The sequence below is a fragment of the Myxocyprinus asiaticus genome, chromosome 4 (assembly GCF_019703515.2).
Source record: "Myxocyprinus asiaticus isolate MX2 ecotype Aquarium Trade chromosome 4, UBuf_Myxa_2, whole genome shotgun sequence".
Lineage (NCBI taxonomy): Eukaryota > Metazoa > Chordata > Actinopteri > Cypriniformes > Catostomidae > Myxocyprinus > Myxocyprinus asiaticus.
Window position 1 is genome coordinate 38,490,186 of NC_059347.1, and position 27,621 is coordinate 38,517,806.

General features: G+C 35.9%; 1 protein-coding gene across 10 annotated transcripts; it reads left to right on the forward strand.

The window, feature by feature from the left end:
• Window positions 1-743: 743 nt before the first annotated feature.
• On the forward strand, window positions 744-26,412 carry sh3glb2b (SH3-domain GRB2-like endophilin B2b). 10 transcript variants are annotated; one of them, XM_051696699.1, is made up of 13 exons: window positions 744-881; window positions 2,651-2,792; window positions 6,195-6,323; window positions 7,871-8,004; window positions 9,265-9,357; window positions 11,788-11,850; window positions 15,765-15,833; window positions 17,266-17,289; window positions 18,370-18,459; window positions 18,563-18,663; window positions 21,509-21,523; window positions 25,014-25,260; window positions 25,569-26,412. In XM_051696699.1, the coding sequence occupies exons 1-13, from the start codon at window positions 819-821 to the stop codon at window positions 25,674-25,676; spliced, it is 1,278 nt and encodes a 425-aa protein (XP_051552659.1). In that variant the 5' UTR covers window positions 744-818; the 3' UTR covers window positions 25,677-26,412. The 10 variants fall into 10 exon arrangements, with proteins under 10 accessions (XP_051552659.1, XP_051552668.1, XP_051552661.1 ...); XM_051696708.1 differs by lacking the exon at window positions 25,569-26,412 and adding an exon at window positions 23,438-23,515 and having other exon boundaries at window positions 773-881; window positions 25,014-25,162; XM_051696701.1 differs by having other exon boundaries at window positions 804-881; window positions 15,765-15,809.
• The last annotated feature ends 1,209 nt before the right edge of the window (window positions 26,413-27,621 follow it).

Sequence of the window (27,621 nt, forward strand, 5' to 3'; positions counted from 1 at the left end):
CATACACATCTAGCATATACACAAACATTTATATTGGACTATAGTGTACTATACTGTACCCTGGCTTAGATAAACATCATGTGAATAAGTCTTTTAGATGCTTTGTCTATCACAGTATGCTCTGTGCATCTGGTCTGGTCTGGTTCACAAATGCAGCAAGCTACTTTTAGCCTGTAGCTTGTAGTGTAACTTGATACTTTCTCTCAAGTGTAGCTTTTAGCTTAGCTTAATAAATTTTTTTCTGTTGAGTAGTTGGTAGCTTAGACAGCTACATTTTTGAGTAACTTGCCCAACACTTGGCATGAGCATGGGTAAATGATAAATGATGAGGTGATTATCCCTTTAAGGCACATCTAGATGTCTGGTCTGAGGAAAGTATTGAGGAAAACTTTTGTGGAGCTGAAGTCTTTGACTACATGGTCTTCTATTTAGTACTAAGTTGTGGGTTCCAGAAGATTTACAAATAATAAAGTGGGGAGTAATAAGGGAAGGTATATGATTTGAGAAATGCCAAATATATACTAATTTTATATTTAAATGAAATTTGAATAATTATTCCCTTAATTATTCATTTAACTTCATAATTATTATATTATATTATATTATATTATTTCACATTGTGACCATGAATAGAATAGAATAGAATAGAATAGCATAGAATCCAGGCAGAGTGGAGGATGACCGATGCAACTGATGGTAAGCTCATAAAACTCCAGGCTGCGCTGTCGATTCAATTTCGTCCAGCACAATCGATCCGGTTGCAGGGGCAATCAACAAGCTGATGTTGCTGAAACGCACAGAGTGAAAACGCTGACAAGATGGATTTCAATGTCAAGAAACTTGCGTCGGATGCAGGTGTCTTCTTCACTCGTGCTGTTCAGGTATAAATTGAGTCGATGTTTTTTCCCCCGTTACTTTACGTTTGTTGTCTTCAGCAGTAAGTGACGTGCGTCAGGGGATGTGCGCAGCGGGGCTCGAGCGAATGAATGAACATCTTGGCTCTGTTGCCCTTTATAAATCTTTACGAGGACATTCAGAACAGTCGCTTGCTGTATTTATTTATCATAGTTTAAGCGAACATTTTGTGTCATTTTGGGACGATCTCTATTTTCCTCGCCATTGTAAGCCGATAGACGCAAGCCAAGCCCGTATCCATTATTAATGGCTGTTCATTACAGTCTAACCCACAGCCTGGGTCAAAACCCTGATCGCTAGACAACCTTTAATCAGTTCTCTTATTCTATGCTTATTTCATGGGAGTAGAAATCTCCCCTTGAGGAATATGTTATTGTTTGATTTTTATTTTATTTTATCTATTTAATAAATAATTATAGTCATTATTAAAGTGTATATCAAAGACATTATACCAAATTATTTATTTTTAAAATAATGTTTATTTATTTATTTATTTATTTACTTATTTTGTCCAAAAGTTAAGCATAGGATATCAAAATAAGCCCACTTGTGTACAGAGCACTGAAAGATGTCTGGCCAGCACTGGTGTGTATGTTTGCATGTGGATGGTTCACATAAAGCATAAAAAGTTCCCAGTTTTACAATTCATTTTCAATGCTGAAGTTCCTGTTTCAAGGTGTGACAGATGATATTTTCTATAAAATGTAGTTTACACACAAAATAAAATAAAATATCCCCACTCGTCACAAGATACTGGGTAATCACAGGTTTTAGTGTTGTTATTGTGGTGAGCTCCAAAAGGCAAATGAATCCGTTTACAACAGAATGATGTCTGTTATGAGCATTGCTATACTCCTGAGTCCCAGCTCATGGATGACATGTATTCAAAGCTAAATGTTTTATTTTTTTTTTTTTTTTTTTATACATCAAGATTTTAAGTTAAAATGTACAGAAGGGGAGGTATATATTGTTAGTGCTGTAACTGGTCACCATTTCAAATGTTTCACAATTTTTAATCCTCTATAAGCCTTTTGCAATTCACTTCAAAACACAATAATTTTTAAAAGTACAAATATTAATATTCTCTAAAATTATATGTGTAATAATTCTGAAAGAATGGATTTTTAATTAATAAAAAAAAGAAAAAAAAATGTATTTCATTATAAATTAAAATAATAATAAAAAATGGATTTAGATGAAGCATAGCATGACTCACTGCATTCCACTGCTGTCATTGCATTTCATGTTAACTATATTTGATCACATCTTTGCAATATAGGGATAAAATGTGGCATGTGTTAGAAAATTGTTCATGTTTTTACTGCACTCAAATGTGATGTCTGATTTACGGAGATGAACTGTCAAAAAGTGTGTAAAAATCTAAACCCAAAGGGAGGATGTCACTGTGCCAGCAAATCACGTGAATAATCGTCAGAGTTCTTCTCTCTGTCTTGCTGAGAATATTCAGTCTCTGAAGAATACAAGAGCATACACATTTACCAAAAAGACTTGTAAATTAGAATTGCTCATAAATTGTTGATGGGTAAATACACTTTTTGTGTAGCACTGTGAGAAATCACTTGAGTCATTCAGAAAGAGAAAAATTATGCATGTTCTCCAGAAAGAGTTGCTGATATTCCAGTTGCTGTTGCCTTTGTGTATTGAAACATTTAGAGTGCTGCTCGTACAGTATTATACAGTGCAGACAGATTTAATTGTTTTGGATATTTTCCAGTACACAGAGGAGAAGCTTGGCCAGGCAGAAAAGACTGAACTAGATGCCCACCTGGAGAACCTGATTGCCCGAGCTGACTGCACCAAAAACTGGACTGAGAAGATCTTCCGACAGACTGAGGTGCTGCTTCAACCCAACCCAAGTAAGACTTTACATAGGCTTTATTATAACTTTAAGATGTGTGGGGGTCCAGCCTAAGCCCATGCATTGCAATTTCAGAGGAAAAATGTAATGTTAAAATCCTTAAATTGATGTCAGTTTGAAATGTGTGGTCTTGACTTGTCAACACATGCTACAGTATGTTTAGAAATGTCTCCTGTTGTTGACATTGCCATTAACATTTATTTGTTGTACTAGGACCAACCCTTTTTGAATGTTTGTTGACATCTAAATCAATCCACATCAAATTGTCCATTTGCTTTGATTATACCACTGTGTCAGAAAGAAAGCAAAGACATACAATTTAACTCTTGTGAAAAAGTCATTAGAGTTTTATTTGAGAATGTCTACATAACAGCTCTACAGCCAGCTAGTGAAATATGATGCCACCACTAACCATATTAAAACAGTGGCACTGTGTTAGGTAACATGTTATGTGAATGTATTTTCTTTGTTGTTTTATTGTTCTTTTTTCTCTTCTTTGCCTCCAATCAATGTGATAAATTAGGGATAATTTACCGGCAGCCGTCAGTATTGTGAAATAAATCCCGACAGGGTGATCAGGACTTGCATTATTTTGCCTATTAAATGGCTACTTACCAAATTAGTAAATAAATGGACATAAAATATTGATTTGAGACTAATTATTTTATGATGTTTTACTTTCATATATATTTGGGGACAATTCCTTGATCATTGATAAGGCCGCATGTTTCAGACCCTTTAGCAATCTTGATGAGACTCTGGAGTGCCTTTCACATACTTAAGCTTTTTGATATAAATCTTCAAGGTTCTGATGGCCTAGTGATTGTGTGCTAGTAAGAACACTAACTGTTTTTTTTTTTTTCTAATTCTCTACATGCACCAGTTGACCAAACTGGTAAGTCTGTCTTTACTCCCGGTGACCTGTGCTTTGGGTCACCAACCTAATCCCTTTCTCCAAATGATTGATATTTAGTATTAGAGGAAACGTTTGAAGCTGGTTTGTTTGCAGACTTAGGGTGGACATCTTTTTAATATATGAGAATTCTTGTAAATTTATGTATTCATCCCATTTGAAAAGGGCTAGTTCACCCAAAAATTCTAATTCTCACATCATTTACTTACCCTCATGTTGTTCCAAAACCCTTTGGTACCCTTACTTTTTTCTGCAGGAGACAAAAATGACAGAATTTTCATTTTTGGTTGACCTATCCCTTTTTGGTATGATGCTCTTATAAGTTTGAAACTTGTAAGCTTATGGTTAGGTTTTAGCCAGACTGACTATGCTCAAACATCTGTTCTTCTAATGTCTTGACCTCATGTTCATATTTGGCCTCTTTACATCCTGTTGGCAACACAATACATTGTGTTCAGAGCTGGAAAGGATTGAATACTGTCAAAGAATATTATTCTTAGACATTTTGCCATTAAAAAGCCACATGGATTTTTGTGTCTGCATCTGTGATATCTACATCAAAGACCTCTGTTTTGTTTGATCTGTGAGTGCTTTGTTTTCTGAAACACCATTCAGGAACAATTTATTACTCGAAATTTTTAAGGAAAAACGCACTCTACGCGCAACGACTGTGCACTATGTCTTATCCAATTTTCATGAGAGCGCTAATTCTAAGTGCAATTATAATGCCTGGGCAAAGCGCAAGTGGGTATGGGTGGGAGTGTTTGCAACATCTGCAGGTGTATGTGCACAAACTGAGGGTGTATTGTATGTTAATGAAGTGGCGCAAAGCGCAATTTGCTATTTTCCTGAGAAATAGATCATTGCACTAAGAGTAAGACGTTTCAAAAGCAGGTCTTTTTTAGCACAGAGTCTAAATTCAGTTCCAGCATTTGCATTTTGGAGATTCCATGAGCAGGTGGTAATAAAGTTAATGTCCAAACTCTGGAAATATTGTGGAACACCAAATTATTATTTTTTTAATTATTTTTTTTAGATTTGTGTTAAACTATTTATAGGTCATGATGTTTTTTTTTTCAATAATTATTATTATATTTATATTTACAAGAAGTTGGTGAGGGTAAAATATTTGGATTTGGTATGATTTTTTTTTTTTTTTTACCGCTTTATAATTTTGATTATATTTTTGTTTCGTTTGAAGTGTAATTTGAGTTTAGAAATATTTTTGGTTAAATTTTTTCATGTTTCAATAAATGAATTCATAGAAAAATGCCAGACATTCAACAAGGATGCAGATAATGCACAAAAGAACATGCAAGTCCATTTTTCTATTCTTCTGATTCATTACATACTGTCTATTTACACTACCAACTTCTTATGAATGTGCGGTCTTTGTTTATATCGCTTGTGCTTGAGGGAATGGACTAATAGGACACAGACGCTGCAATAACCAGTGGAACCTCTGAATTTAATCTCACTTGACCCAGCCCATTAGCGATTTGCGCATGCGATTTCACCAAACCCACTTGTGCCAAGACTTGGTGCATGCTTGCACGGAAATACCAAAACTTCATGGCCATGCCCACTGATTTTGCATGTATGACTTATGAAAAAGTGCTGTGGTTAGTGCTAGCGCTCTTAAACTAGGGCCCTAGATATTTGTGGGATTTTTTCCCCCCCCATGTCTATGATGGCAAATTCCTGAGTTAATTTTCCATGCAATCAATACAGAGCAGTCATAATGTACATCCCTGTGTATAAAATCCCTGTCTGTCAGGCTCTTGTTTTTGGATGTTTGATGGATAGGTGTTTGAAAGCATGGGAAGTTAACATGCATCTTCCTCCCTTGATGTTTTTTTTTTTTTTTTTTAAAGCAATAAATCTAAGAAAAAAAAAAAAAAAAGATACATTTGTGACCTGCGGCATAATTTTAAGTCACTTTGACCCAGAAACACATTTTGAGTTTTATACGCTAATGTAAACAAGGAAAGCATTTAAATGATTATATCAGCCAACATTTAAATCATCATATCTTGATGAAAAAAGTTGAAATAATAATTATATCATTAGAAAGCTGAGATTTTCTATTTTTACTTGATCACATAAAACTGGGTCTAAGTGACTCAAAATGATGGAGCAGGTCACATTTGGTCTGCTAAATAAACAACCAGAATACTAATAATTTGTTGTCGGTTTAAATTTTTATAGATGCTTAAATGACAAATCAAGGCTCTACTCTTGATTATAAATTAACTCAATTTTAAAATATAATGTCCTTGGGTATTTAAGAAATCAATTGTGTTTGGTTTCTCCCCATCCCCCTTTTACCCCCAATTTACTGGTTGTCGATTATTGGTTTCAACTGGTTAAACTTCTTGTGGGGCAAGATTCTTGAACTCATGGGGTTCGTACAGTATGTGAAAATAAGTTTATTGGAGGCTTCAGTAAACCATGATGTCCTTCTCACTGATGTGAATCTTTGTTTAGGTGCCCGTATTGAAGAGTTCTTCTATGAGAAATTGGACAGAAAGATTCCATCCAGAACCACCAATGCAGAACTGCTGGGCCAGTATATGCAGGATGCTGCGAAGGACTTTGGACCAGGAACTCCATATGGTTTGTACAATCATCCAGAACAGCAAAATAAAGTGCCGTCTTTTTTTATTAGAAATCACTGCAACCTTACTCCGAAGTCCAAACTGATGGAGGTATGGAGTTATATGGTAAAACGGCAAGTTAAAAGAAGCTTCGAGGCACTCAGTGTCATGCTGTATTGTGAATACAGTCAGTAACTGTGGTATTTTAGCAGGACTGGTGTACTGTATTGTCCAGTCAGCATCAAGAACCAGAATTATCCATTTTATAATACAATATACACAATTTAAAGTGACTATGGATCACTTTGTTACAGAGTTTGTACATACAGTTACACTGAGACTTCATCAATGTTTCTTTGGCTGTTATTGGTAAGCCTCATGCTTGTCTCTGCCTATACCAGATATACAGTAACATACTTTATGTCCTCCTTATCCTCCTCCTCTTTTTTCCGGTTTCCTACTGTTTGGATTCTAGCATGATGACAGAAAAATTATCCTTCCCTTTGTATGTTCTTTTCCCGACCTGTGTCTATGTTGACCAAGTAAAAGAGATAAATTGAGCGTAATTCAAAATCGAAATATTTTCTCACCCTCATGTTGTTACAAAAAACCTGTATGAGTTTTCCTGTAGAACACAAAAGGAGGTGTTAGTCAGAATGCTGTCACATACACTTTCATTGTATGGAAAAAAAGTGTGATGAAAGTGAAGGATGCCTGAGGCTATTATTAGTCCTAACATTCTGCCTAACATCTCTTTTTGTGCTCTGCCCATTTTTCAGTCACTAGATGGCACACTTGTCCTCTCTTAACAGAGATGAAGCGTATGATGGACACATTATATGGTATTTAGGTTGTCCTGATACCTGACATGTGACTTGTTTTTGTCTAGCCCGTTTCTTTGCAAAAGCATAATTGTATTTTGAGATTGCACTAATTAATTAGTATACCACAAAGTAGATGTTCGTGCCAAACATCTAAATGAGATGCATGTCGCATAAAGTCTGAAAAAAGTTAATTGAGCTAAAAAATGAGGGCTCAGCAAGTATTGACGCTGACTACCACCCCTGGAGTCGCGAGTTCGAATACAGGGCATGCTGAGTGACTCCAGCCAGTTCTCCTAAGCAACCAAATTGGCCCGGTTGTTAGGGAGGGTAGTCACATGGGGTAACCTCCTTGTGGTCGCTATAATGTGTGGTTCTCGCTCTTGGTAGGGTGCGTGGTGAGTTGTGCATGGATAACGTGGAGAATAGCATGGGCCGCCACACGCGCTACGTCTCCGCGGCAACACGCTCAACAAGCCACGTGATAAGATGCGCAGATTGACGTCTCAGACGCGGAGGCAACTGAGATTCATCCTCCGCCACCCAGATTGAGGCGAGTCACTACGCCACCACGAGGACTTGGAGTGAATTGGGCATTCCAAATTGGGGAGAAAAATAAAAAAATGATTTGCTGCTGTAACACCTATATTCTCCTCAGAGAACTAAGTGCTGTCCCATCCCATCCTATCCTACAATTTATTACAAATTAGTAATGTCCTTTTTTTGTGAATTTTTATGGTTTCAGGCAGTACTTTGATCACTGTGGGAGAGTTTCAGAGGAGATTGGGTGCAGCAGAGAGGGAATTCCTACAGACATCAGCCATCAACTTCCTCACACCTCTGAGGAACTTTCTAGAAGGTGACTGGAAAACCATTTCGGTAAGTTGTGCAATTCTCAGATGACCAGTTTAAGATGATGAAATCTGCCTGCTCCGATCTCATTGGCTGGCTCCTACACAACATGCGATGTCAGGATGTACATGTTTTTATCAGTCTGTCAGGAAACAATGTTTGTAGATTTACATCGGTTAAATAGTTGGTACTCATTAACTTTAAATTGAATTAAGTTCTGAACACGAAGTTTAGGTGTTTACTTTAGGTGTTGTCTGTACAATATTAGGTGGAGACTATTGCACCATTATTTGAATGGGCTTCCTCTTTGTTGTATGCGGGTCTGTGTTTGTGGTGCCATCGGTTTCAGATTTACCTGCACTTACACACTCTTGATGGTCCCTTTATTTTTAGCCAGAAAAAAGCTACAGTGCACCAGACTTTATGGCAATAGTCAGAAGTCTCACTTGCAAGACTTATGAAATTCTCAGCATCAGACTTTTGACAAGCTGGTAAAGCTTTTGTCAAAAGTCAGGCTTTTGTTGAGATAAATATCATGCTGATAAATAGATAAAACAGAGCACTGTATGTAACATAATAGTTTCCAAGATTATACAAATCAAATAAAAAGTAAAAGATATCCCCAAAATAAGGTGACTAAGTCTAAGAAATTCTAGAAAATTACATCAGACACTAGGGCTGCACAATCATGACAAAATTATAATTGTTGATTACTTCCTTTTTGATGTTGTAATTGCAGTTATTGGTAACACTTTGCAATAAGCTTCTATTTGTTAACATAAGTTATTGCATTAGGTATTATAAACTTACAATGCACAAAATATTTTTTAAATATTTTTGGTTCGTGTTAATTTACGAAAATGCAATTTTTCATAATTATTTCATGTTACTTCTCAGTGCACTAAATGATGTTAACATATACAACTTTTAATAAAAAATAAAAAAATAGTATGTGTTGTTATTGAAATTAACCAAGATTGAAATTAACTTAATTTTAAAGAGTTACCCAATTATCAATTTAGAGTAACAGAATTTGCATTCAAATACTGACTTTGTGTGGATCAACTACATGCCACATTCTTTATGTAGGCTACATATACGGATCAAGAATTGCTGTTTTTACAGCTGTACATCATACATTAATGATAAGCCTAAATACTTTTTTAAACTCCTCTGATTTGCCAATGCATTCATGCATATAACAGAAAATAAGACCATTATCATTGGAAACAATCAAGCTTGTGTCCCAGTGGATTTTACACAAAGCGTTGTATGTTTTATTTTCAGAAAGAGAGAAGGCTTCTGGAGAACCGGCGCCTTGACCTGGATGTTTGCAAAGCCCGGCTCAAGAAGGCGAAATTAGCTGAGGCCAAGGCTGCTGTAAGCTTTATTTTCACTTTCTTCATGAGCCTGTGCCTATTTTCCCCTCTTGGTCCTTTCGCCAGCTCCTAAGCCCGCTTTCTTATTTTAATCTATCCACCAATTTCAATCTCTGAAATTTTAGGTAACACTTTTGAGCTGTCAAGCACTCAAGAATTCAGAACCCTTAAATGACATATTAGCAAGTACCTGTACATCCTAAAGATTGCACTCCTGGCTGCGGTTAAAACTGAAGCCTGAGGTTATCCCGTTTGCTTGATTGCCTAGATTTAAATTTTTCAGTCACAGAGGTATTTGTTATGGACACTCTATGTTGGTAATTATTGCATGTGAAGGAAGGTTTGAATTCTGTCAGAAGCTTTGAGTCAGCGGGTGAATGAAAACAAATGTGATTCACAGCCTACCCCTTCGTGACATTTCCTTTCCCTTACGTTTTTGGTTCCATTTGACCCCTGCAATGATTCAGGATTTTTCCTTTCATGGTAGTTACTTAGTCAGACGGCTGAGTCACAGGCCATTTCATCATTTTTGTTTTCTTAGTTGCATACCTGGGATTGTTTGTTGATAGGCCTTGTAGGACAATGGGTGATTTCCCCTTACTGAAATTGTATTTCCATAACATGTTCTGATATCGAAGTGCATTAGTTCAACATGCTTCATTGAAACTATTCAAATGTCATCAGGAAAGCAGCAGTCTGGGTACCTCTCTCTAAATCTCTCAGAGTAACCTTTGTTCTTTGTGGGTATGAATATAGGGAAAAGTCTAATGATTCAACCATGATTTTTTTCTGCGACCTGCTAAAGGTCAATTTTTGTTTTTGTCAGACTTTTTCCTTTTCTGTGTGTGCACTAACATGTCTTTCTGTTGTCATTTGCACAGTGTGAGGGAGATGTGAGTATCCCTGTGTCTGTGTCTGTGTCTGTGTCTGTGTGTGTGTGTGTGTGTGTCTGTGTTCACTCGACACTCTTTAATTTTTTGCTGCCTCCTATTAGCAATCACTTGTACAGGTGTGATAACTGGTCCATCTGCCTCCTTTGTGGTGCCTTAAACAACAAACAGAGGAATTATTAGTAGCACTGTCTAACCATGACAAGTCGAACAAAAATAGCACGTTGTAGTTCAAACTAAATGGCTATATATAATTTGTACATAACATGGTGTGTTACAGTATAGAGCAGGGCTTCCCAACCGGCCATTCACAAAACCCCAGCGATTCATGATGGAACTACAGGGGTGTTTGTGAGATTGTGATAGAAATACAGCTGCCAAATTACATTGATTACATTTTGAAATAAAACGTGTAAAAGGAATAACAAAATATAACGCATTAATCTGATCTTATATAGAAAAATTAGTCATTGAATTTTTAATTCAGAATATTTAATCAAAGGTAAAAACATTGAAATTTCAGGTGGGAATCACACAGTTGGGAAACCTTGTTTATAGATTATGGTATAGTTTATACTTTTTAAAAACGTCAAACCCCATTAGTCAGATGTGTTATGTGTCAATTCCTTCTATTGATTGTGTAGGTGTACTATTAATAACCTTTCTTAAACTCCCAAATGCTTCAGTTAATAAGTAAAGGGGAATGTGTGCTACACATGCAAGTGTGTTTGTGTTTAACATGTTGGGAGTCACATTTAACAAGAATCAGGGCTACGTTGACTCCTTATTACAAAATCACTTACCTAAAAGAGCATGTTAAGACACATGGCCAGCAGAACATTGTGATCTTCATGATAGTGCTGCAAACAGTACAAATTATTATAAAATCTTCTTTGTTTTTGAGCTTATACTATATGACTATACTATATAGTATTGTACAACATAGGTACTGTATACTGTATAGTATAATACTACATATAATATACTATACACTATACAGAACTAAAGATTAAGTGTTTTGAAAAAAATTGTTTTTAACAAACTTTTCTGAATATGAATATTTGGGAAAAAGTTGTGTGGGAGCAATGATTTCACTTGATGCATATAAATATTATTTTTCCACTATATTTGTAGACATGGAAAAATACAAACAGTGACTCATCTAAGACAAAATATCTTAAAGGGAATCATTATGTTCTCATTAAAGACATTTACATCTCAGCCAACAGTGTTGGGAAAAATTACTTCTAAAAGTAATGTGTTTTACAATACTGTTTATTGGTTAGGGGTTGTTATACAGTAGTTTATTTATTTATTTTTTTAATTTTATTCTGTTTATATTTCTATTTTATTTTCAAGTTTCCCTTTCCATTTAGTTTCATTAGTCATTAGTTTTCATTCTCTGATTGTTAGTTTTAGTTTTATTAGTTTATTAGATTTATTATCACTAATATATTTGAATAAAATAATTGCTCTGTTGAGTTAGTTTATGTGGAGGCATGATTCTTTGTAAAACTTTGTTTTCCCCCCTTCACCTGTAGGCAGCGCCTGACTTTCAGGAGACTAGGCCACGCAATTATGTTCTGTCTGCCAGTGCATCTGCGGTAAGAAGGCTGCAGAACCCTATCATTAGAATTGTTTTTTTTTTTTTTTTTATTCCCCACACTCTTTTCTTCTACGTGACCCTTATGTGCACTTATTCTTCCACCAATATTTAAACAAATCATAGAGGGAATTAGCATTTTTAAAATGCATTTGCATTGCCAAGGCACACCTAAAATATCAATGTATAGTCCATTCTCCAGGGGGGTGGTGTATCCCAGTGGTTTAACCCCGGCTGGCAATTGAGAATTTAAAGGTTAAAACCCTAGGGTTGTCGCTTTAGGTAAAAAGTAAATAGGCAATATATATATATATATATATATATATATATATATATATATATATATATATATATATACATATACATACAGTTGTGCTCAAAAGTTTGCATACCCTTGGAGAATTGGTAATATATGTACCATTTTTAAAGTAAACTAATTAATTAATTTTCTTTATTTATCACACATTATACATTTGCACATATACAGTGAAATTCTTCTTTTCACATATCCCAGCTAGGCTGGGGTCAGAGTGCAGGGTCAGCCACGATACAGCGCCCCTGGAGCAGATAGGGTCAAGGGCCTTGCTCAAGGGCCCAACAGTGGCATCTTGGTAGTGCTGGGGCTTGAACCCCTGACCTTCTGATCAGTAACCCAGAGCCTTAACCGCTGAGCTACCACTGCCCCCTAGATGGCAAAACACATTTATTTTATTTCTTATGGGATTCATATTCAACTGTAGGTTATAACAGAATGGCACAATCATAAAACAAAACATGTCAACAAAGAAAAAAATGAAATGACCCCTGTTCAAAAGTCTGCATACCCTTAGTTCTTAATACTTTAGCATCAATGACAGCGTGCAGTCTTTTGTAATAGTTGTCTATGAGGCCCCAAATTCTTGCAGGTGGTATAGCTGCCCATTTGTCTTGGTAAAATGCCTCCAGGTCATGCAAAGTCTTTGGTCGTCTTGCATGAACTGCACATTTGAGATCTCCCCAGAGTGGCTTGATGATATTAAGGTCAGGAGACTGTGATGGCCACTCCAGAACCTTCACCTTTTTCTGCTGTAACCACTGGAGGGTCAACTTGGCCTTGTGCTTAGGGTCATTGTTGTGCTGGAAAGTCCAAGAGCGTCCCATGCGCAGCTTTCACGCAGAAGAATACAAATTGTCTGGCAGTATTTTCTGATAACATGCTGCATTCATCTTGCCATCAATTTTCCCAAGATTCCCCGTGCCTTTAGAGCTCACAAACCCCCAAAACATCAGTGAGCCACCACCATGCTTCACAGTGGGGATGGTATTCTTTTCACTATAGGCCTTGTTGACCCCTCTCCAAACATAGCGCTTATGGTTGTGACCATAAAGCTCTATTTTGGTCTCGTCACTCCAAATTACAGTGTGCGTGTCAAGGTGTTGTCGGGCATATTGTCTGGCAGGCTTTTTTGTGGCATTGGCGCAGTAAAGGCTTCTTTCTGGCAACTCGACCATGCAGCTCATTTTTGTTCAAGTATCGTCGTATTGTGCTCCTTGAAACAACCACACCCTCTTTTTCCAGAGCAGCCTGTATTTCTCCTGAGGTTATCTGTGGGTTTTTCTTTGTATCCCGAACAATTCTTCTGGCAGTTGTGGCTGAAATCTTTCTTGGTCTACCTGAACATGGCTTGGTATCAAGAGATCCCCGAATTTTCCACTTCTTAATAAATGATTGAACAGTACTGACTGGCATTTTCAAGGCTTTGGATATCTTTTTAAATCCTTTTCCATCTTTATAAAGTTCCATTACCTTGTTACGCAGGTTTTTTGACAGTTCTTTTCTGCTCCCCATGGCTCAGTATCTAGCCTGCTCAGTGCATCCACATGAGAGCTAACAAACTCATTGACTATTTATACACCGACACTAACTGCAAATTAAAAAGCCACAGGTGTGGGAAATTTACCTTTAATTGCCATTTAAACCTGGCCAAACATTCAAGGGTATGTAAACTTTTGATCAGGGCCATTTGGGTGATTTCTGTTATCATTATTATTTAAAAAGGAGCCAAACAACTATGTGATGATAAATGGCTTCATATGATCACTATCCTTAAATAAATGCATGATCAGTCATATTTTCAAAATCAATGCCACAATTTCACAATTTCTGCCAGGGTATGCACACCTTTGAGCACAACTAATATATATATATATATATATATATATATATATATATATATATATATTATATTATATACACACTACCTTTCAAAGGTTTGGGGTCACTTACCTGAAATGTTTCTCATGATCTTAAAAAATCTTTTGATTTGAAGGCGTATGCTTAAATGTTTGAAATTAGTTTTGTAGACAAAAATATAATTGTGCCACCATATTAATTTATTTAATTACAAAACAAAAATTTTATTAAAAAAAAAAAAAAAGTTTTTGAAATGGATGACATGGACTGCATAATTAAGAAAGCAGCCACTAAGTGCCCAGCATATAGATGGGAACTCCTTCAATACTCTTTAAAAAGCATCCCAGGGTGATACCTCAAGAAGTTGGTTTAGAAAATGTCAAGAGTACATGTCTGCAAAATCTAGGCAAAGGGTGGCCACTTTGAAGATGCTAAAATATAACACAGTTTTGATTTATTTAGTCACAACATAATTCCCATATTTCCATTTCTATTATTCCATAGTTGTGATGACTTTACTATTATTCTAAAATGTGAAAAAATAAATAATGAGTAAGTGACCCTAAACTTTTGAAAGTGTGTGTGTGTGTGTAATATATATTTAAAAAATAACAATTCAAGAAAATTATTCCATAATTCAAACTTAAATCTACATACAGCATATCAAAACTGCATAAATAATAGTTTGCCATTTTTATTGTGAAGCTGAGGGGTGACATTAGTAAGACAACCCATAATATCTTATTGAAGTCACATTTCTTACACAGAATATATACTGTATATATATATACACCAGTCAGCCACAACATTATATTGTGTTAACCGCCTAATATTGTGTGGGTCCCCCTCGTGCTGCCAAAACAGCGCCAACCTGCATCTCAGAATAGTTATTCTGAGATGCTATTCTTCTCACCACAATTGTACAGAGCGGTTTTCTGAGTTACCGTAGACTTTGTCAGTTCGAACCAGTCTGGCTATTTTCTGTTGACCTCTTTCATCAACAAGGCATTTCAGTCTACAGAACTGCCCCTCACTGGATGTTTTTTGTTTTTGGCACCATTCGGAGTAAATTCTAGAGATTGTTGTGTGTGAAAATCCCAGGAGATCAGCAGTTACAGAAATACTCAAACCAGCCCATCTGGCACCAACAATCATGCCACGGTCCAAATCACTGAGATCATTTTTTTTCCCCATTCTGATGTTGATGTGAACATTAACTGAAGCTCCTGACCTGTATCTGTATGATTTATGCACTGCACTGCTGCCTTACGATTGGCTGATTAGATAATCGCATGGATGATTGTTGGTGCCAGACGGGCTGGTTTGAGTATTTCTGTAACAGTCTCTAGAATTTACTCAAAATGGTGCCAAAAACAAAAAACATCCAGTGAGTGGCATATATATATATTTATTTATTTATTTATTTATATTTATATATATATATATATATATATGAATGACTGTATGGACATCAACTAATGGAGAGAATTGGAGTAGTATGGTCATATTTTTTTGTATCTCTGCAATGTAGTTCAGGTCTGATGGGTTAAATAATAATTAAAAAAAATCCCCACTATTACACCTAACAGCTTTGTGCCCTGTAACATCATCTACCCTTTGAAATTTGTAGAGAATCCTAGGGAATGTTGGTTAAATTGTGCAGATGATTTCTTTTTTTTACCATCACTGAAATGTTACTCTCTTTCCATTGCCTCACCAACTTACTTTTTCATTCAACACAGTGGGATAGGGAATTTGGTGATTCAGAACTGATTGACACAAGAAAGGTTGTACAAGCTTTGAATTTTGCGGTAAAACCTTAATTTAACCCCCCTTATAGTGTAGTGTGCATAAAGAGGTACTATCTTTATTGTCTGTGCCTCAGCGTAGATAAGTGATGATCGCATCTGCTTTGAAATATTGTCTGTGGTGTCCCAGTTTTCTTTAAACTAGTCTTTTGTACGTTTTCTACTATTGTCTCTTTTGCGTTTCCCTTCTTCAGTGTTTCCAATTTTACAGTGTTGAGTGTTTGTGTGCCTCCCTGTGTGTGTGATTAAATGTTTTGGTGATGAATTATGCAATACATCATTCAGTCCCAATAACATTCATAACCTATAATAGTGGTTATATGTTGTTATATACAGTACCAATCAAAAGTCTGGACATACCTACTCATTCTTTATTATTATTAGGAAATGTATCAAAACTGTAAAACAACACAAATGGAAGAATTGGGAAGTATAAGGTGTGTGTATGTGTGTGTGTGTGTGTATATGTATGTATGTATGTATGTGTGTGTGTGTATGTGTGTGTGTATATATATATATATATATATATATATATATATATATATATATATATATATATATATATATATAATATACACACACACACAGTATATACAAATATATATATTTGTATTTTTTTTTTAAAGAAAATCATACATAGGTTTTATTTGTAATCAAAATGAAGCATTTAGCATTTAAACATAAGCAAAATCTGTCAAAGTTTGACTGGTTCTGTATGCTTAATTATATAGTTGAAGAAATAAGGTTTGCTTAAAGTGTTCTGAAAGCATATTGACTTAATGTGTTGTGTTAGTCAAAATGTGAAAATCCCCTGCAAGGAAAATTTGCAGTGGATTGCAAAACAATTGGCATCTTTTATTCTTTCAATTTTATATTAAAGAAATTTGTGTAACCATTTTTTTTATCTTATGCCATTATAGCATTTGTATCATTACACATTTTATGGTCTTGACATAGTGACTTCAGGAACCTGTGGTGCCAGTGTGTCTGATTACATTCAAATGTCTCTTTCTATCTCAAGATCCCATGGAGGTTAACAACACAATTTAAAAAAAAATAAAATTTAAGCAAAATATTTAGTTGCTATTATTTTCTTCAATTCAGGGTTCCTAATGGGAAAAAAAAAAAAATAGAATAACCTGAAAATATCAGGGAATTTCAAAAGTTATGCTTCCAGCTCTAAAATATTTATCGCCTAGAAATTGCTCTCTAAAAGATTGATCTCCTATAAAACCATTTTGTAAAATCCTTATCCAGTATTGACAAACGACTTTAGTCATTGAAACTAATTTGTCAAACAATGTGGGAACCCTGTTGGAATTGAACCTACATTGAGAATTAGCCAACATGGGTCTATTTGCAAAGAGTGAAACAGACAGACTCTCAATATGATGTCATCATTGTTCTTCTCTTGCCATTATGCTGCGTGTTCCAGCTCTTGAGTGCGGAAGTGGATAAAGTAAGTATAAGGCACATCCACTTCTTACTTTTTCACATGTGCTCATACAACAACAGATGTTTTACACATGCAATTGTTTGCAGTAGTTCTCAGGGAGTGAATAAATGTTTGCGTAATAATTCACGTAATAAATTGTGTAATAATAAATTGAATAATTCATACTCCTATGATGGTCTGTTTCCCACCTTATATTTCCTTGTTTATACAAATCTATCTGTCTATAGAAACAAAATCTGATGGCCTGTGTGAATGACTACTTTGTTTAGCACCATTAATGAATGTCAGATAGAGATTTAACTCTTTTATGTGCATTGCAGCAGCTTAGACTAATGTTTAATGTATGTTTGGCATTGGCATCAATGTCTGATTAACCAGTCAAGTTAAGCAGTTTTCATCAAATGCTGAATGGTCTACTTTAGCCAATACAGACAAACTTGTCACAGCAACACCACTACAGAATTTAGCATTATTATAGTTTTCTTTCTGTTTCAGGGGAAGATTTCCACTTAGCTAGAAATTTTATAATTTCATCCGTAGTATGAATGGGTTTTAAATGAATACATGCTGTATATTTCCAAATTACTTGACATGTTGAATGTTAATTACATTCTTCTATCTTGTGACTGACAAGCAAATGTAGAGCCTTCACAGGCTTTGTCTCTTGCAGCGTTGATCACCAGCTGAAATAAAGTCCATGTGTCATGTCATTCATAAATAATTTAAAGCCATTCATGAAGGTGGCGACATGGCCTAGTGGATAGAGCACATGCTAAGCATGTGTTGAGCCATGGTGGTCATGTGGGTTTGAGTCTGGCCTGCATCACATGCCGATTACATTCCACCACTCTACACGTGATTTCTTCTACTGTCTCTATCAATAAAGGATAATAATAATGAAAAAATTACAAATAAAAATGTCTGGACTTGTGTTACTACTTGAAAACTTTTATTCCCAGTTTTTTTTATTATTATTATTATTATTTTAACTCTTTGCCACATTAAACAATATGCAGGTCGCTTTTTAGATGATGTGCCTTATTGTTTTTCTTTTTTTTATGTGTATGTTTGTGGTTCCACAAGGCAGAGCACGAGTTGCGTGTGGCTCAGACTGAGTTTGACAGGCAGGCAGAGGTGACACGCCTCCTACTGGAGGGGATCAGCAGCACACATGTGAGTACACGTGGTCCACAGACTAGAAACAGGGTGGACATTATATCTTTGGATTGCTGGAAAGCTATGAAATAAGACACTGAATGCTATCCTCCAATCCCAGGTGAACCACTTGCGCTGTCTGCATGAGTTTGCGGAAGCCGAGGTTGCTTACTATGCACAGTGTCACAAGCACATGCAGGACCTTCAGAAAGAGCTGAGCAGGTGAAAGACCAACTGAGGTGCTGCAAACATTGTCATACATTAGGATAGTTGATCATAAATAAAGGAATTTGAAAGGTTTTTATTGAAATGTGGCTGCATACTACCATGCCTTCAGTGAAATCTGCTGGTGGTGAAGTTTTTATCTCAGCCATTGATATTAATAATGCCGTAAAAGAATTCTATCTAGATCTTTATAGTTCCACGTCTTCGTCTACTGATGTAGATATTAAAAACTTTGTGGAACCATTAGAACTCCCTAAACTGACGACTGAGCAAAAAAATTCTCTTGATTCTGAGATAAACTTGGAGGAGCTTGGCAAGGTAATTAAGGCCTTGCCTTCAGTCATGGCTCTGGGGCCGGATGGCTTTGCTGCTGAATTTTTGAGATCTTGTGCTACAGAACTGGCTTCACTTTTGCTAGAAGTTTATATGGAATCATTAAAGAATGGAAAGTTTCCACAAGCCTGGATCAGTCTGATACTTAAAAATGACAAAGATCCAAGCAAGTCTAAGAGTTACCGTCCAATTTCTCTGAACCAGCTAGACGTTAAAATATTGTCAAAAATTCTGGCTAACCGATTAAGTAAAATTATGACATCTCTTACACATATAGATCAGGTGGGGTTTATTCGGGGCCGTAGCTCTTCTGATAACATTAGGTGTTTCATCAATATCATGTGGTCAATGGCGAATGATCAGACTCTGGTCGCTGCCATTTCACTTGACGCCGAAAAGGCGTTTGATATGGTAGAATGGGATTATCTTTTTAAGATTTTGGAAATATACGGGTTCGGGAATACTTTTATTGGATTGATTAAGTTACTTTATAGACACCCGGTAGCGGCGGTACAAACAAATGGATTAATTTTAGATTACTCTGGATAGGGGCACTCGGCAGGGTTGCCCTCTTTCCCCATTATTGTTCTGTCTTGCCCTGGAACCATTAGCAACTTTTATTTTATTATTATAAGATTAATAAATAATAATTTTATTATTATTAAAAAAATAATAAAATTAAAATATTTTATTATTTGTCTCCGACCCCACTAGATCTATGCCTTGCCTCCACAGAATGATTAATTCCTTTTCTAAGTTCTCAGGATACAGAGTCAATTGGTCTAAATCCGAAGCTTTGGCTCTGACAGTGTACTGCCCAGTAACGGCTTTTAAGCCGGGCGCCTTCCAGTGGCCCAAACAGGACATTAAGTATTTGGGCATTTTATTCCCAGCAAATTTGTGTGATTTTAGTTAGTTAATTTTGACCCCTTAATAAAAAGGTTTTCAAGTGATGTGGGCAGGTGGGCTTCATTACATTTATCTATGATTCGGAAGGATAATGTTATTAAAATGAATTGTATTCCAAAATTTAACTACCTGCTGCAGTCTCTCCCTGTAGATGTCCCCCTCTCTTATTTCAAGCAATTTGATAGCACAGCGAAGTCCTTCATTTGGAATGGTAAGCATCCCAGGTTACATTTCAATAAGTTACATAGGCCGATAAACAAAGGTGGGCTAGGCCTACCCAAGATTTGTTTTATTATTATGCATTCGGTCTCAGGCATCTGGCTCATTGGTAGTTTCCACCTGAGAGAGCCCCTCCCTGGTTTTGTATTGAACTGGAAGTTCAATTGCCCCTATTTTGCCATTGCAAAGCCTTTCTATCAAACTAACCGGAGAAGTTAAGTTACACCCCGTTATCTCGCATTTGCACTCTGTATGGACAAAAGTGTCCGGAGTGTTTAATTTGGACGTTTATTTAAATGTAGCCTCGAGCATATGGTTGAACCCAAAATTATGTATTCCCCTTTTTGCTGGTCAGAGTGAATTGTGAGGGGGGTTACTACACTTGGTGACCTATATGAGAGTGGAGTGTTGAGATCCTTTGAAAATTTGGTTCAACATTTTGGGATTCCCAGATCTCAGTTCTGTAAGTATTTACAGCTGTGCCACCTGCTCTGTACTGTTTTTGGGAGTAGCATACACCCCCGTAAAGCGGCAGATACTCTGGGAGTGGTGATTACTGCTTTTGGAAAAGGTCATGAGGCATCAGTGTATTACTCTCTGCTAATTCAGAGTCTGGGGAATGGAGCTTTAACTTCTATCAAGAGATTATGGGAGAAAGATCTAAACTTGGTATTGGAGGATGGAGTGTGGGCTAGGATTCTAAAAAACATCAAGTCTACATCTAGAGATGCAAGGGTGCGCCACATCTCTAAAGATTTTACATAGATTCTATTGGACCCCCTCTTGATTGTATAGGCTTGGTCATAAAGACACACCCACCTGCTGGCGATGTCAATCAGAGGATGGAGTCACAACCCATGTCTTTTGGGGGTGTGTTAAGATCCAAGAATTTTGGTTGAAGATTCAGAGTTTTATGTGTGAGGTATTGGTCACTCAAATTTTATTTTGCCTCAGACTCTGTATTTTAGGTGATGGGGTGGTCATCAATATAGAGAATAAGCGCATAAAAAACTGGGTATGTATATAGGTAAAATAGTGGGGGTTAAATATTTATTCTGTTTGTTTATGTTTTGCATTTCTTTGTTTAAAAGATGAATCAATAAAAAATGTTAATCATAAAAAATTTAAAAAAATGTGGCTACATACTACAAGATTTGCATGACAGTTCAGTCTCTTTCGTTTTGTGTATTTTTAATATACAAGTATGAATATTTGATGTATGATATATGAAGACTTGTGGCAAAAAGCACTATAAGTGAACAAAATTGTCACATGTAGACATTATTTCTAGTTAAGGCAATCACAAGACTTTCTGTGCAGTTTCCCATTCATGGATCCACTTTGACCCGATGTTTTTGCTCTTTCTTTCCTGTGTTGCCAGAGCAAACGGAGATACGTAAGTAACTGATGCCATCACATTGAAAAAGGAAGGAAGTTTACTGACTAAATTTAAGTGATTGCATTCATGTGACAAAGTGTGTTAAAGATGCCTTTCATACAAGGGCAGTTTCCTGACGAATACGTCCCTGTAGCGACTTTTTGCCTGCATTATGAAAATGTCATTGTCATGCCATTCTCACCTCAGTTCGGATGATTCTGTCACAGACTCATATTGTGGTTGAACACATGCATTTCATTATAATTATGAATATATATGTTTAGTTACATTATGCTATCGTATCAATATTTTAGATCCCCTAACCCAAGCCCACCCTAAACTTAACCAATAATTTAACAATATAACCAACTAATAATATAAAAGACGTAATAAGCTGGTTTAAGTACGGTCACAATTTATTTCAACAAATGACAAAAAAAGCACTATAAATGTATTCTAAACAACTGCATTCAAAATTCTCTAAATAGAGCAGTTCCCCCCACGGTACCTCAACCACTGAAAAATAGATAAATATGTAAATAAGAAGTTTAATATTGATGTAAATATGAACAGATTTAAATAAAATACTGTAGTCTAGTTTTTAAAGTAATTGTTTAAGAACTAGTAATAAAATAGAGAACAGAGTAAACAGTGCCTTAAGTTTTTCACTAACGGCAGCAATTAAACATAAAAAACGTGATTTAGAAACATTTAAAAATTTTAAGTAATTTTAAGACTTTTTAAATCATTTAATGAAAAATAAAACTGCTTAAATTGACAATCTTACTCTTACTCTGTGATATTTAGATTTACATTAATACAGATTCAGCTTCAGATTCAGTTTGACTGAAAAGCAGACCTGTCATTCAAATGTTTTGGGCTTAAAGATACTGAAGTTATCCAGCCTAGGACAGTGAGTGCTTTTCTCTTTTTCTTGTCAATATTGTTGTTTGATAAATAGTAACGATAGGCTAATAGCAGGTACAGCACGTCTATTAGGCTGCATTGAGTCAGTACACAGTACTGCCGGTACTTTAAACAGGTGGCTATTAAAATATTAAACTGAGCAGAGATTTTGCGGCACCCAGATTGGGAACCACTGGAATAGAGAACAGAGTAAAACTGAAGGTTTTAGAAAGATCTTCCTCTCCATCGGTCACATGACACTCAAGTGCTAATGGTATTTGACATCACTGACATCAAAGCTGTCATAATGCTTGATTAGGCAGCAATTTTTAATGTTTCAGTTAGAGAAGAGCATGATTTGAGAGTAACAGCAGATGGTGATGCTGATCGCTGCATAAAGACTTAGATTTGGATCTGTTCCTGACATAAAGCCATCACACTGCATCGGAAGATCCAGAATAATCATAAATAAATAAATAAAGCAATGAGTAAATGATGACAATTTCCAATTCATTTCATTTTAAAGGAATATTCTGGTTAAGTTAAGCTCAGCTGACAACATTTGTGACAATGCTGATTTACCACAAAAATGTATTTTGACTCATCCCTCCCACTGGAAACCAAAATTGAGGTTATAGCAAGGTACTTACAATAGAAGTGAATGGGGCCATTTTTTAGAGGGTTGAAATACAGAAATGTGAAGCTTAAAATTGTATAAAAGCACTTACATTAATTTTTCTATTAAAACTTGTAAGCTGTAAAGTTGTTTAAATTGTTGTTTTTGCAGTGAACTACTGTGATAAGTGGATTCTAGTTATTTGTCACTGACATGACATCGTCATGGCAACAAAGTTGTAAAATTGGATGTAACTGGATGTGTGGTTATACTTTAGAAACAGTGAGTTTTTTTTACTTTTATGGATTGGCCCCATTCACTTCCATTCTAAGTGCCTAAATTCTGAAGAATTTTATTTTCCATTTCTCTTGACGATATCAACACTGTACCCCTTTTTCATGCCTCTTTAGCTCATCTTATGAATCACAAATTATGCAGTTCATACATGAGGGCAAAGTTTCAGGGACAAGACTTTGTTTGCCTTAAATGTAAATATGTGAATAATACACATGAAATGTAGCATATATTGCAGAAGTAGAACTGAACTTAAAGGGGTCATGAAATGGAAAATCTAATTTTCCTTGATATTTAGACATACAGAGGTAATTGTACTATAAAAACATACTGTAAAATTCTGAACTCAGAACTTCCTCCCCAGTCTAAAAAGAGCATTTATAGTTCCCACTCTATTGAAACGTCTTGTTTCTCGTGTTCGTGACATCACAAGACATTTCTCAGTTATATTTACACACCCCACAACATGTGTCATCACACCCATGGACCCACCCACTGGCACTCGGTACATATCATAAACAGAGAGGGAGATAGACAGGCCTAGTATGACCAACTACTCCTGAACGCCAAGTAGGAGCTATCTGGACTATTTTGGAGTGGGTTTTTTTTGTTTTTTTTTTGCATATAACGTGCATTACACAGACGTCTTTGTTGTCATGTTTATCATACAGCTTTTAAAAGACACGGTGTCAAGTTACAACTCGGAAACAGAGATATCATTCAGTTTCATTCAGCTGTTCTGCATCTTGTTGTTCTTGTGCCCATCTGCGCTATTTTGAATTGCATTTACATTTATTCATTTGGCAGACGCTTTTATCCAAAGCGACTTACAAAAGAGGAAAACGTAAGCAAATCATCTTAAGGAGACAGTGGTATGAAAAGTGCTGTGTATGTAAACAAGCACTAGCTGGAAGTCTTTGACCGTTTGGATGCATTTCTGGCGATCTGCGCCTCAGTGCACCTATGTGTGTGCGTCATGTTTCACCGTGCTATGGACCGTGTATATGTGGATAATATCTGCATGGACTGTATATGTGGATAATATCTGCATGGACTTGTGAAACAGTAATAATACAATTCAAGCTTTGCAAAGGAACTGTTATTAAAAAATGGGGCAGTTAAAAACACTTGGACTTTGACCACAGTAAACCGTGAGTATACAGTTTCATTTATGAATATTTCAAAGTCATGACTGTTGGATAGTTTATGGTTCTGATGTGCTTGAGTGAACAGTTTAATGTATTCGGATGCAATGTGTTGGGTGTACATTATGTGTTAACCCTGAAAATTAGCTTTATAATGTTGTGGAGAGCTTGTTTATTCTTTTCCGACTGAATTTCAAAAATGGCTGTATTTGAGGGGCAATCAGAACAGTGGCCGTTTACATTGAAGTTTAAAGGAGATGCTGAGGCCAAAACCAAGCATTTGAGTCAGAGGGCCAGAGACAGGTGGAAAATTATAATCTATTATTAAACAATGACAGTTTTGGTGCAAAAAAACCTTAATGACATTATTAGTGGATTTCAGGGAAGATAATAAAATTATATTTAAAATAAAATAGTATTTCATGACCCATTTAATGTCTGCATGTGCATTTGTGTAAATATCTTTTATGTAAATTCACATACCGTGTCAATAACATGGAAGTAAATTCAAGATATACATTTGATACTATGTTCGTTTCTGTTCCAGGTTTCCTGATGCTTTTGCTGTTAATGCCTCCACGTCAGGGATGTCACCAGGACCTGCTCCCCTTCCCACTGCCACCCTGCCTGGGGTTTCTTCACCTAGCCATCCCCCCAATGGCTCCAATGCTCTTGAGTCCAACACGCTGAAAATTGAGGAGGTGAAGCCACCAGCCACTGGTACTCGCAAGGCCAAAGTGCTTTATGATTATGATGCTGCAGATACAAGTGAACTTTCCCTTCTCGCTGATGAGGTAGGAAATGATCAAAATATAAAACCTGTTTTCAGCCCTCAACAGTCTGTAACAATTCATTATATGAGTGTCTGGGGAAATTTAGTAATGTAGTAAGAGTACAGTATATTAAAAGCTTAACCACTGAAGTTTTATGGGCATTTTTACATTTGCCATTATATGGCATTATGGTATGTTACATACATGGTATGGCACTCATAGTGTGATTAGATTGGTGAGTCTGAGCCACAGCTTCCCATTGTACCCATTACAGTTAAGTCAGCCCAAAGCACAATGTGTTAATTTTTTCTTCCTCTATTATTCCATAGCTGATTACTGTGTACACGGTGCCTGGCATGGATCCAGACTGGCTTATTGGAGAACGAGGCAACCAGAAAGGCAAAGTACCTGTTACATACCTGGAGCTCCTAAGCTAGATGCCCCCACTCTTGACGGAGTCATATTGAATTATGCATGAACAAATATACAAGCACTCCTGAACACAGTGAATTTGTCCTTTTTTTTATTTTTATTTTTTATATGTATATATATATATATATATATATATATATATATATATATATATATATATATATATATATATATATATATATATATATATACCTAGATTTAGATCTAGGTCTGTCCTGTTCTGATGTTACAGTGCACAAATACTGATTTCTGTTTTTGTAGGCCTGATTATGTTCCATGTATGTTATTTCATTTGAACTACCCTGCATAAATAGTTTCTTAAATAGTTTTTATTTCTTCTATGATCCTGTCACTGCTAGATTTTTATTAAGTCTTTGTTGTTTTTGTGTTGGTGATTGGTGTGTGTGAGGACAGTATGTGTGCAAGAGTGTGTTCTATTAAATATCCAGACTTCGTGTCTTCATTGTATGTAATGTCTCATTTACCATGCTTGTATTCCATGGTGGTCTTGGTTTGAAAACTGAGGCATTTGTGTTTTGTTGATGATTGACAAGTTTGTAAAAGTAATGGGTCCAGTTATAATGTGATTAACTGTGATCTAATCATATTTAGAAGACTGATTTTCTTAACCCCCATTAGGACTTCTCATTCACACAGTCGGCGCATTCCCACTTTCATATCCGTGTTCTATGCTTGTTCAAAGTAAGTGATGCAAATTGAATGAATAAAACTTGAATATAACGAGTAGTTTTACTTGGTCTTAATCTAGATGTTGTCTTTCTAATTGGGGTTGCTGTCCAAACACTGCACTGCAAGATGTCCAGAGGTATACAGTCAATACAGCTATGGGAAAGACATTACAGTGATTTGGCAAAATACAGTAGGTCATGTTTTTCTTTAAATCATTATCTGCCTGTTAATGCAAGAAAAAGGAATTTCTTTGATTTTGTTTAAAAATCTCCTGACCTGGTTTGTCCTGAGCAGTGGGAGCTGTGAATGAAAATATTTTGAAATATAAAAATGTAACTTAATGAAAAGGCTTCTAGTGGTTTGAAGGTTTTAAAAACAGATTTAAAAAAAAAGTAATTTGTGGAAAACTGTCGACAAGACGACATTTGTATCTTAAAGCTGAAGTGTGTAATTTCTGTGCCTCTAGCAACACCAAAATAATTGCAAAAATAAATTTTTTCAAACAGCTTTTTTTGAACACTCCCCTCATCTACCATTGATCATACAAACAGATAATCCTGCCCCAAGTCATGCCATTGGTTGAAGAAATCAACCAACGAATGGCTCACTTATAATTGTCTGCATAATTAGCTGGGACAGGATAAAGTATTTTGACATGGAAAGAGTTACACATTGGGACCTTAAGTTAAGAGATACAAAACAAAAGTTGTCATACTAAAGAGAATAGTTACACTCATGCTATATCTGCATAAATGCTATAGTTCACAATTTGGAGTAGAATTCTTAATTCTTTAATGTTACTGTCTTGTGTGAGAAGCATGCTAGCTCTTATTCTGATCAGTGATTGTGCAATATTACAAAGCTGCATTGGTTATTGTGCAACAACACTAAACCATCAAGTGGGTCTTATTTTCACCCTGAATTCCATTCATCTGATATGCTTACTTTGAAAAGGTATTTGTTTTACATGCAGCATTTCTCAACAGAATGCTTGGGCTGCTTCATGTTTGCACATTATGCATCTGTGCCTGGAGCCATTTTAATGTAAATGCTGTTTCTTTGGGATTATTGGCAAACGTTCTTACCTATATTCTGTTTTTTTGCATCAGAAGCTGTAATAAGGTAATCCATGATGAAATGCCATGTAGAGGCTCACAGTAACAAGACTTTTTGCATCACAGAAATGTGATTTCCCACTCAGATTCATCTATTTTGTCCAAAAGTGACCCAGGGTCAGCAGTTACTTAGATTCCGGTATCT

Coding starts and splice junctions, on each gene's coding strand:
- sh3glb2b (XM_051696699.1), top strand. CDS start 819: ATGGATTTCAATGTCAAGAAACTTGCGTCGGATGCAGGTGTCTTCTTC. Junction 882..2,650: donor TCTTCACTCGTGCTGTTCAG/GTATAAATTGAG, acceptor GATATTTTCCAG/TACACAGAGGAGAAGCTTGG. Junction 18,460..18,562: donor AGGGGATCAGCAGCACACAT/GTGAGTACACGT, acceptor CTCCAATCCCAG/GTGAACCACTTGCGCTGTCT.